This window comes from Anabrus simplex, chromosome 1 (genome assembly GCF_040414725.1).
Source record: "Anabrus simplex isolate iqAnaSimp1 chromosome 1, ASM4041472v1, whole genome shotgun sequence".
NCBI classification, from domain to species: Eukaryota; Metazoa; Arthropoda; class Insecta; order Orthoptera; family Tettigoniidae; genus Anabrus; species Anabrus simplex.
Window position 1 is genome coordinate 577946816 of NC_090265.1, and position 12269 is coordinate 577959084.

The 12269-nt window shown below is 39.7% G+C and overlaps 1 protein-coding gene across 1 annotated transcript in view; it reads left to right on the forward strand.

Annotated features, from left to right (window-relative positions):
- The window catches only part of LOC136857156 (putative inositol monophosphatase 3), an 88993-nt gene extending 77826 nt beyond the window's left edge, over positions 1-11167 (forward strand). The window contains exon 5 of the mRNA XM_067135586.2: positions 8074-11167. Within this exon, the coding sequence (XP_066991687.1) occupies positions 8074-8324 (251 nt within the window). The 3' untranslated portion in view covers positions 8325-11167. The remainder of the gene's footprint in view (positions 1-8073) is intronic.
- The last annotated feature ends 1102 nt before the right edge of the window (positions 11168-12269 follow it).

The following is a 12269-nucleotide window of genomic DNA, read 5'->3' on the forward strand; positions in this document are numbered from 1 at the left end:
CCACTGCCACCAAAGTTTTGTGGTAAAATAGAAGTAATGAAGAGGATTTTTTAATTTGCTTTTTGTTATTTAATGTTGGACTAATTGTTGTAAGTTTGGCAATGGTGGGATACAAAATGGCTAGGACTGGGAAGGTAGGAGTTTCAAGGCTTTAATTAAGGTTCATTTACCTGGAATGGAATTGAGAATCCATGGAAAATCATCTTCCAGGCTGCTGACAGTGAGGTTTGAACCCATTATCTCTTGAATACAAATTTACAGTTACCCAAGCCCATACCCCAAAGCTAACTCACTCCAGGAGGTTTATGAGGATTAGGGGGTTTATCATTTGTATGCCCTTCAAGGCCCTTTCCATTCTCTTGCCAGTATCTTCATTCTTTGAAGGATCAGGCTTCTTCCTTTTTCTCGTCACATTTGTGTTAAGAGGGGATGGTTGGGTAGATGTACTTCCCTTTCAAACAGTGATCACCACCACCTTATCCAGAGAGAATAAGGAGGACCTGTTGTTAAGAATATTAGAACACATGCCGTTTTTCACTGACATTTGTGACCGAGCATTTAATGTGTGCGTATTCAAGGTTATATTTGTCATCATAATGTTTTTGTACATTATTTCATTTGAATTTGGTCAAATATATATTTATTTCTTAATTTACATCATCAAGAACAGGAGAAACAACACATGGACTTAGCCCATTTCCAAAGCTCCATTTGTTATTATGTGGCATGTGCATTCTGTGTGTTCAGTGAAAACATCCGAGTTGTAATACACATTTCTAGTTCTCTAGTTGAAAGGAATGCTGTATTCATTTTGGCACTTAGCATCTTTGGAATTTCATATTTTCAATTATCCCTAGAATCATAAAGTCCCTCCAGTGTAACACGAATCATAAACTTTCGTCTGTCAGACTACCAAAAAGAAAAGCACTTTAATATGCATAAACCAAACACTTTGCACAAAATACAGAATATTATACTTAAAACTACCACACGTAGTGATGACAATACACTCTGGTCAGTTTTTCTTCAATAGACACATTCAGTGCACTGTTTTGCCTGGTGATGAAGACAAGTGCCTTCGGCATGTCTTACAAAAGAATCTGGTCATTCTTCATTTATTTGATGGACAAAACGCAAAAATTATTCTTCCTTCAGCAGTACCTGATTGAGGCTCTTCAGGAATGCCATCTTTTCCAAGAATTTCAGCGATGGTCCTCTTCAGGTTGCGCCTTAAAGTTGGTGTCTGAAGTCTCTCTTGCAGCTATGGAGCCATTAGCATTTTGGATATATCCTTTGCAAACTCTCACCTTGAAAGTGGATTTTGGCATTTTTCAACCATCTTATGCAGATAAATAATGTGTCCATTGACAAGTGATGTATTAATCATACAATAAAAGATACACATTGGCCATCTTCTCGTTTTTATCAAAGAGGGCATCAATGCTGACATTTCATCCAAAGTGTCCACGGCACCTTTAGTCCCATTGTAGTCCTCCCCCATATCTGGTTTCCCACTGGCTGCTATTGTTCATACTTCATGTAGAAAGGAGGATTACATTCTTGTTTGATTTTCCTTTATAGGATTCCATTGCTTTTATACCATTATAACAAAACATGGAGGACCCAAGCTTCCTTACTTTGACTGTTTTCATCTCTGGTGGTATCAGTGGCTTGTCTTTTCTCATTGTTCCAATGATTGTCAGGTTATTGTCGCAATGCAGATAATCAGCCAGACGAATTGAGGTGAACCAATTGTCTGTCGTAATATTTCTGTTTGATCCATGTATTGCCCGGGTAATTTCATTCACGAAATACATTACCACTAATGTCTCCTGAAGAGAGTGGTTCTCTGTCTAATTCAGAAAGAACTGCTGCTATCAATTCATCATCGTGCGCTAGATTTTCCATTTCAGTATCCTATTAAGCTTACATATTACGTATAAGAAAACATTACTATAATAAACCAAATATTCACATTATTTACAGCTATGTACAAATCACGAATACTTTCACAAATCATAAACTTTCGTCTCTCAGACGACGGTCATATCGCAGTGAACAAGCAACTGGACCTTTTTGCTTGAAATCAAGATCAGCACTTATTGTTGATAGCTGGGGAAGATTAGATGGAGGGGGAAAGCACAGTTCATTAGCGTCTGGAAATTCCCGCAGAAACTACAGGGGTGCGTAGTCTGGGAGACGAAAGTTTATGATTCTAGGGTTATTGGCATGCACAAAGACTCTCGAGAGCATACTGAGTTTTATTGTCAGTGCAAATGAAATGTGAAAATTAGATTGGAAGCTGTCTACGTGCCACTACTACAAAATTATTAGGCAAACAATGAGAGGAATTTTCAAAACCTGGTCATTATTTGTTTTTGATATCAAGAATAATTCATTCCTCACTTTCTCATTTTACAGTCACAAAGTGGTCAGGCTGCTTACTAGCAAATATACTGTCAGTTGCTGCATTCTGTACTTGTGCTAGAAATCACTGATAGTGATTCTGAATACTCTAGATCTCCAAAAACCATGAAAGTAGTTCATGGGATATAAAACCAGAAACATCATCATCATCATCATCATCATCATCATACTGTGTCTGTGTATTTTTGAGTTTCAAATTTCTTGCCATCATTTCCTTGGGTGTGAAATTGTATGAGTTGTTTTTCTGTCTATATGTAGTCCGTGTAGTTGCCAGTGGGACAAGATTGACTTCTGTTAGATCCTTGTGGGTGTCTTACTAGTCACTTTGTCTAGTCTACTTTGGTTTGTCAGATTCCATTGATGATGAGGAAGATTTTCCTGATCAGTCGTGAGACTTTCATTTGTGCTGTGATAGACAATATTGCAGTTTTGTTAGAGTGATTGGGATTCTCAGATAGCCTGCCTGGTGGCATTGAACGTTAAGGCATCTAGTCTGTATGCTGATATGCTGTATGCTGTATCAGAATATTGGCCATCAGGGTAGGTGAGGTGGTGGTGTACAGTTTCTAAAGAAACAGTATATTGCATGCCAGAAGCCTGGATTCAATTCCAAATCTCTCTGAAGTGTTAATATGGAGTGAGGGCATATGATTCTGTTGATCGTGATTTGTCCAACGGAATGGAGACGTTAAGCCTTGAGCAGGGTGGCCCTTGGTGTTATTTGACAGGAGTAGCCTATGTGCTGGCACAGAGTTTCACCTCCTCCCTTCCTAATATCATTCACCACGTCATTCATTTCATCTCATTAGCTCCTCTGATGTGGTTGATGTTAGGAAGGAATCTGATTGTAAAAACTCACTACGAAGGGTGATCTCAGGTCATACCTGACCGTGTAAAAAAAAAAAAAAAAAAAAAAATGGGACAGGGTTTGGATATACGTTGTGATTCTCAGATCTTAGTGATGGAATTGTTATCATTATCTGTCATCTCTTTTTGCTAGTGGTTTTATGTTGCACCGACACAGATAGGTCTTGTGGCGACGATGGGATAGGAAAGGCCTAGGAGTTGGAAGGAAGCGGCCGTGGCCTTAAGGTACAGACCCAGCATTTGCCTAGTGTGAAAATGGGAAACCACGGAAAACCATCTTCAGGGCTGCCGACAGTGGGATTCGAACCCACTATCTCCCGGATGCAAGCTCACAGCCGCGTGCCTCTAACCGCATGGCCAACTCCCCCGGTTCTGTCATCTCTGATATACGTACAATAACATTTAGATTTAACATTTTTAAATGTCTTTAGCTAATGCTAGTCAGGTGCAGCCTTTGTAAAGGTTTGTAGCAGTGTTGGAATCAGCAAAAACATGATATTTATTTAATACGTAACTTCGTGTCCTCATCCCGAGGTGGTGCAGTTCTTTTCAAGCACACCCCCAATGGAGGTGAGCTGCATGTACGATTTCAACCACATACCAGCCCTCCTGCCATTCTTAAATTTCTGGCAGTACCGGGAATCGAACTTGGGCCCGTGCGGACGGCAGATAATAACACTAACCATTACGCTACGAAGTTGGACATGCATTTCATACAAAAACAAGAGATGTACCAGGTGCTATTTAGAGGATATGCCCTCTCCTCTTGCTGAAAAAATCCCAAAATAAATCAATTAAAGAAGGAAAAATGATTTAGTTCTGACTTCAGGTTAGAGAATATGTGTGGAAAAACACATTGAATGTAGTTGTTAGTAGTATAATACACAACACATTATTTCAGTATATTTCATTCCTGTACATTTTTAAATATCTTTCCAGTAGCATAAAAATATACATTTAATCCATTGTGAAGTGATGCAACTTTAAGTTACTTTGTTGCAAAAACTTCCCTTCATGTGAGTGTAATCACAGCCAACTAGATGCAACAAAGCAGGGAACATTTCTGGAAGCTCTGGATGTGTGTGATGAACAGGGTTAGGATTTTTAGGTTCATACCTTTTTTGTTAGGGTAAATTAAAGCTGTTCGGAAAGATATCTGTGTGAAATTTTGTTTCTAGTTGCAAAAAAAAAGGGCATTTTTCATGCACCTTTATCCTTTTTTTTCCCCAACTATGCCCATAATCCCCTTTTCTCCCCCTTTCCCCCCTTTTTAAATTTTAATTCCAATTTATTCTATAAGATTTCTAATCAATATAAAATATTTAACTTTCAATTAATGTCTCTCTCACCGAGCTCGATAGCTGCAGTCGCTTAAGTGCGGCCAGTATCCAGTATTCGGGAGATAGTGGGTTCGAACCCCACTGTCGGCAGCCCTAAAGATGGTTTTCCGTGGTTTCACACTAGGCAAATGCTGGGGCTGTACCTTAATTAAGGCCACGAACGCTTCCTTCTCACTCCTAGCCCTTTCCTGCCCCGTCGTCACCATAAGACATATCTGTGTCGGTGCAACGTAAAGCAACTTGCAAAAAAGTAAAAATAATGTCTCCTCAGCTTGCTGTGTACGTGCAAACAGTAAGCCTACCTCTTTCAGTAAACACCACACGGGAGTTGAAAGCACACCTGCAACAATGGAAAATAATTGTGTGCTCGACAAAACCTCTTTTTCTCGCTTTACCGCTATAATGTAGCCCGCAATAATGCAATTGACAATGAGTAATTCTATCCCACCAGAATCAGTAGCCTACTGTTGGTGAATGTGAGTTTGTTACTGTGAGAGACATCATCTGTTTGCATGAACGCGTAGACTGGTGACGCAGAGATGTCAGCAACCGCACCCGTGTAGTTCCGAGAATTGAGACTCGGTTCTGCTCGAAGCTACTAGAAATCAGAGACTGCAGTTCGAGCATGAATGAGAACATTCTGGTAACTGTCGTGGTATTATAAGATAGTGTGGACAGTGAGTGAACGTGAGAATGAGTTGTGTGATTGTCGTATTGAGTTAGCAAGTGAACTGGTGTTAGCCCTTTGTTACATTACTAAATGAGTATACTACTAAATTTTACCATGCCAAAGGTGTCCAGTGCCCAATTTATTGCTGTGGCTCAGGAATTCAAACAAGATTTCATAGACACTGATGGAACTGTTATGCGATATACTATTTGTGATTCAAGAATTTTGTTAGATGAAAAACACCAGCAAGATCGCATCAAACAACACATTTCCAGCTCTAAGCATCAAATGAATAAGACTTCAAGCAAACAAATTGCAGCAACCTTTATTATGAAATGCGTTTCAACAGAGTTCTTCAAAAAGCCTAAATTTGATGGAATTAAACATTGATTTGTGTGCAGCTCTTACACAAGCAGGAATTCCACTCAATAAGGTGAACTATCCAGCCTTCAAGGGATTTCTTGAAAAATACACAAAGATGTCAATGCCCATTGAGAGTACTTGAAGAAAAAACTAAATGGAGCCTGTTTACCAAGAAACCATACAAAGAATCAAGAAGAAAGTGTCTGCTTGCGATGTGGGAATCATTGTGGATGAAACCATAGATTCAATGGAAGGATATGTTTTGAACATTTTAGTTTTTCCCTTGGCAGGGGAGAATGTCAAGCCCATGTTGTTAAAAATGTATGAGCTGCAGAAAGCCAATGCCAGTACAGTAATGCAATCAATTATGGACTTCTGCCAAAATCTCTGGCCTACTGGTCTCGAGTTTGAAAATCTACTTCTTGTGGTTTCGGACCAAGCTCCATACATGGTTTCAGCTGTTAACCAACTGACACCTTTATTTCCTAAGTTGAAGCATGTGACATGTTTGGTTCATGTCCTTCACAGGGTTTGTGAATCCATAAGGAACGAATACGACATATCAGATAAATTTTCATCTCTGCCTTGAAGACGATTCTACTGAAAGCTCAGAGTTGTGTTGTTACCTACAGGAAAACCACTAGCCTGCCCCTTCCTAATTTCCCAGTCATTACTCACTGGGGATCATGGAATGAGTGTACTGCTATGTTCTGTGAGAATTTTGACAAAATTAGAGAGTTTCTGCTTTCTTTGGATCCAGCCGATGCATGTGCAATTTCCAATGCGCAGCAACTTCTGTTACCGGAGAAACATAATTTGCAGACAGAACTATATTGTGCCCATAGTTACAAGTACCTAACTGCAGTTATTAAATGATTAGAAGAACAAGGTCTGGAAAAGGAAAAATAATGGAATTATTTTACTTCCATGAGGGAGCAGTTAGATGGCTTTGCCAAAGACAGACTTGAGTCTAGTCTTCAGAAGAATCCAGACATTGAGGAATTCGCCACATCTGTAGAGTTGCCATTCCGAGTGAATACAAAGTTTGCCCCACTGGTTTCTGTGGATGTTGAAAGAAGCTTTAGCATCTACAAAGACATTCTATCTCCTAATAGAAACAGACTTACTGTTAAAATGTAGAGATGCTTAATGTCTTGAAGTACAACAGCTTCATGTTTTTTTCTTCTTTTGATGAGTGATAATTTGATGTACTTGTTTGTAATTCAATAAACTAGAATAGAGGAAAGAGAAATTGTTGAATTAGTTGAATAAACCAGCACCTTTTCTGTTCCTTTTTCATCTGAAATTTGCACCTAAAAATCCTAGTCCTGGTGATAAGTTACTTAGTTTCTGTATAATATGTTATGGGTAGCATCTTCATGATCTATTTCCAACAGCACCTAGTGAAAGATCCTTCTTCTTCTTCTTCTTCTTCTCCTCCTCCTTCTTCTTCTGCTTATTCTTCTATGGCTTTTCCCACATCTTTGGGGTTCTGGGTGTGAACTGTGTTACACGTGTGGATTAGGCCATGTTTTACGACCAGATGCCCTTCCTTACGCCAACCCTATATGGAGGGATGTAATCAGTATTACGTGTTTCTATGGTGGTTGGTAGTGTAGCGTGTTGTCTGAATATGAAGTGGAAAGTGTTGGGACAAACACAAACACCCAGTCCCCATGTCAGAAGAATTAATCAGACATGGTTAAAATCCCCGACCTGGCTGGGAATCAAATCCGGGACCCTCTGAACCGAAGGCCTCAACGCTTACCATTCAGCCAATGAGTCGGAAGTGAACGATCTACTTGAAGGAAATTAGAAACCTATTGATCAGTTGAATGCTTTGGCGTGACACTGTGCTAGATATTTTTGGAAAAGTTAACCACTGCCTTCCTGGTAGTATAAGAGTGATTTTTGTTAATCAGTGAATGTGTTGTAACCTATGGCTTTATTGGGAAGTAACTCCAATCCAAAATTAATCTCTAAACAACAGTAATATACAAAATCATTGAATGTTTTTCTTATCAATGAGACAATGATTCCATGTTGTGTTTATTAAATGTGCTGTAGATTTGTTTATTCTGTCATGCTTTTCAGTTTTCTTAAAGTGTGTCATAACATAATAAATTATCCAGTCTCGATATGAGACAGTCTGTATTTACATTCACCGTATCACCCCTCCCCACCCATTATTTTCTAGATACACCCCTGGGCATGAACACCCAGTCAATGAGCAAAGGGAATTAACTGTTTAAGATTAGAAACCCTCGACTCTGACCACTCAGCCATCAAGTTGAAACATCAAGATAAAAATTTCTTGCTTGTGCTTACCTGATAATTTTTAATTATAGGAATGATTTTAAAATACTCATGTGCTTGATAATTATGTTCCTTGGTTATTCTTTGCAGGATATAAATCTTTGGAGTTGGTCCAGGGTAAAGTTTCTGCCTATCTTCACCTAACAGATATCAAGAAATGGGATACCTGTGCAGGTAATGCCATAATCAAGGCTGTGGGTGGCAGGATGACCACACTGAGTAACAATGAAATAGACTATTCTCCTAATAGTGATCCTGTTAATAAAGAAGGTCTGCTAGCAACGCTGGACAAACATGCGTGGTTTATACAACAGTTTGAAAAAGCGAGGCCTAAACCTTAAAGTGAACTGGGAGGTGTTAGAATGAAGGAAGTGTGACAGAGAGTCAGCCAACGCACTGATTTTTGTTGGAGGACAAGTTGTACATTTTACGTACAATTTATTGTTTGATGCGGTTGAGATGCAGGACGATCTTTTTCTTTTTTAGAATTTTATGGCAGTATTGTTAGATTTGTGTGAAGTAATTTTATCACATGCAAATGAGCAGCGAGAAAATCTTGACTTCGGCACTGACCTAAGATTTATAATGTTATACATGTTGATGAGTATTTTTCTCAGAACTGGTATTGTGTTGATGTTCTTGTTGTATGGCATAAGTACCAGAATTTCTTCTTACATGAAAGAGCAACAAAAGAATAATCCTTGGTGTTATTCATCAGTTGATCAAGGACCAAATCTCTTTTAAAGATTCTTCTATAATTGAAGTTATTCATTTAAATAATGCTGTGAATCCAGAAATGAGATTGACCATTTTTTGGTGGATTGATGAGTATCCCCATTACAGCCGACATATTTCTCATATTGTTGGATGCTTAATTGCTTGTTAATGATTTTACCAAGCTTGATAGCTGCAGACGCTTAAGTGTGGCCAGTATCCAGTATTCGGGAGATAGTGGGTTCGAATCCCATTGTCGGCAGCCCTGAAGATGGTTTTCCGTGGTTTCCCATTTTCACACCAGGCAAATGCTGGGGCTGTACCTTAATGAAGGCCCCTGCCGCTTCCTTCCCGCTCCTAGCCCTTTCTATCCCATCGTCGCCAGAAGAGCTATCTGTGTCCGTACGACGTAAAGCAAATAGCAAAAACAAAAAACAAAAAAGTTAATGATTTGCACTTATATCTGTTCCTGCTTTTTTATGGTAATTTGGATATTATCATGTATAATTCATATTTTTAGCTGTCAGGTTGTAGTAATTCAGTGTTCTTTGTAAATTTTTTTGGAGTTTGAATCTTGGACAGTACATGATAATTTTTTCTTTTTAAAGGAAGCTTACTTCCCCTAGTGTAAATTCCTCATAAAATTATATCTTAAAGTTTGTAACCAGAAGATATGATGTTCCATAAAACAATTTACTCACATTGTCTGTAACATTGCTTTTTACAGAGTGGCCCGAAAGTCCCTTTCCTCAAATTTGAAATTGTGTGGTTTTTGTACGACTTAGTTTCTATGGATCCAAAATTTCTGTTCGTGTTCTTCCACCTTCATAAAATAGCATTATGCACCTACATGTCTGATTGTTCATTCACAGCAGCAGATCAGGGGTAATGATTTATTTTTATTTTTTACATGGGAGTGTGAGAAATCTTTCATGAGACACTTGTGAGGGTCTGCACTCCACAAGCGTGTGAGATTCCTACTCACTAAAACCCACACACCCTTTTCCCACGACGTATACCTCCGCCCCGGAACTGCTCTCGCATTACTTTAGGGTTGTGTTATGCTTGTAATTTCTCAGGTTTCTTCTTCCTTTATTTTTCCTTTACTGCCAGTCATGAGCATTGAAATACCTCTTTTTCTTACGCAGGATGTTTTCTTCATATATTGCTACCTGATCCCAAGATTCTTGGTTTTGTAGCATCACCTACACAATAGTTTCTGGCATCAGTTTTCCTTGCTCAGCTACTAAACATCTTCTCTATGTTGACCAATGATAACATACAAAAAATGTGTGAAGTACATCGTCAGCATCATTGCATTAAATACACGCCGGATCACTCGCTCTACCTATTCTCTGTAGAAATTTCCGTGAGTATCTGTGACCCGTCAAGAGTTGCGTAAGATAACAGTTAACCTCACCATGAGCTCGTGCAACCCAATCAGCTAAACATGGTATCAGCCGCTTAGTCCATTTTCCTTGAGGATCTTCCTCCCATCTTTGCTGCCATCATTCCATTCGTTGCCCATAGATTAGCTCCTTAGCACACTTCTTTCTGAGCTCGCCTTGAGTTTGCCAGACTTCCTGCCTCTCTAAGGCCTACTTGGCAGGTTCAATCCTGGCTCAGTCCGGTGGTATTTGAAGGTGCTCAAATACGACAGCCTCGTGTCGGTAGATTTACTGGCACGTAAAAGAACTCCTGCGGGACTAAATTCCGGCACATCGGCGTCTCCGAAGACCATAAAAGCAGTTAGTGGGACGTAAAACAAATAACATTATTATTATTATTGCCTCTCTAAGGTAAATCAATCGGTGCTACTGCTGCTACTGTAAGAACTGCAGGTTCGGATACTGTGCGATATGCGCTTGTAATATGCAAAGCTGCTCTCAGCTGTACTGCAGCTTTCCTTCATTGGTATTTTCCAAACTTCGGAGATTCAGCCTAGACTTCAGCACCATAAAGAAGTGTCGAGTGAACTATCGACATCAGAAGTTGTCGTTTGCTAGACTTCGGACCTTTAACGTTGCTCATTAATCTACTCAGCGCAGTAGTTGTTTTCACCACCTTATCCATCACCTGTTTGATATGATCCAAAAATGTAAGTTTGGTATCAAGTGTTACACCAAGATACTTTATACTTCTAGATGTTTTGATTACTGTTTTTCCAGTATACATTGGAATAACAGTTGTGATCCTTTTTCTTGTCAAGAGAACTATCTCTGTTTTATGATATGCCAGTTGTACTCTGTGATTCACCATCCAGTCTTTCACCAGTCCCATCACTTGATTTACCTTAAACTGAGCCAGCTCTAAATTTCTAGCTACTATCAGAACAGCTATATCATCAGCACAGCCCACTAGCATAATAATGAAATGAAATGGTGTATAGCTTTTAGTGCCGGGAGTGTCCGAGGACATGTTTGGCCCGCCAGGTGCAGGTCTCTCTGATTCGACGCCCATAGGCAACCTGTGTGTCATGATGATGATGAAAACAACACATACACCCAGCCCCTGTGCTAGCGGAATTAACCAACGATGATTATCTTTCCCAACCCTGCCGGGAATCGAACCCGGGACCCCTTTGACCAAAGGCCAGCACGCTAACCATTTAGCCATGGAGCCGGACAGCATATTAATAATAATAATAATAATAATAATAATAATAATATCTCTTGGGTGTCTGAATTTTGTTGGGTGAACCCAAATGTGTCGCCAGAGATTTCCACATGCCGTCTGGCTCCATAGCTAAATGGTTAGCATGCTGGCCTTTGATCACAGGGGTCCCTGGTTCGATTCCCAGTAGGGTCGGGAATTTTAACCATAATTGGCTAATTTTGCTGGCACGGGGGCTGGGTGTATGTGTCGTCTTCATCATTTCATCCTCATCACGACGCGCAGGTCGCCTACGGGTGTCAAATTGAAAGAGCTGGCGAGCTGAACTTGTCCTTGGACACTCCCATCACTAAAAGCCATACGCCATTTCATTTTTTCACATGCCGCCATCATGTGACGTAGTGTTGAACGGACTTTCTTCTGCCATTCAAAAATAGACAGTTGCAAACTTTGTATGAACTGCTTCCTTTAGCTGCTCAATTTTGATGTATTGGTGTTTCCTTAGTTGTGCCTACACAAGACTCCAAATAGTATTGTCAGATGTGGTAAAATCAGGGCTTTTTACAGGCCAAGACAATTGAGCCAGAGATTGTTCTGGCCCTCGTCTAATTAATTCAGCAATTTGAGAAAATTTAGTCCAGGTGTCCGCTTATGTAAAAGTGAAATCGCTGGTGCAGTATCTCGTAAAAAAAAGAAAAGCAAAACAGTGCCAGCAATTCCTTTTCTCATCGATTGTTTTCAGACGACTGTGCTAAATAGCAGTGCCATCAAAGAAATTAAATCCAAGCAGATGTATTGCGGTCATCCCTGCCCTAACCATAACATGAGGTGGATTGTTGTCAATTCCATCAAAAAAGTTAGAATTGTCTTTTGCCTAGAAAAGGACGTTATGACTATGATACCTGTGACACAGAACAGAAAATATGATGTTCTCCTTGTCGTTTGTGCTCAGAGCGTGT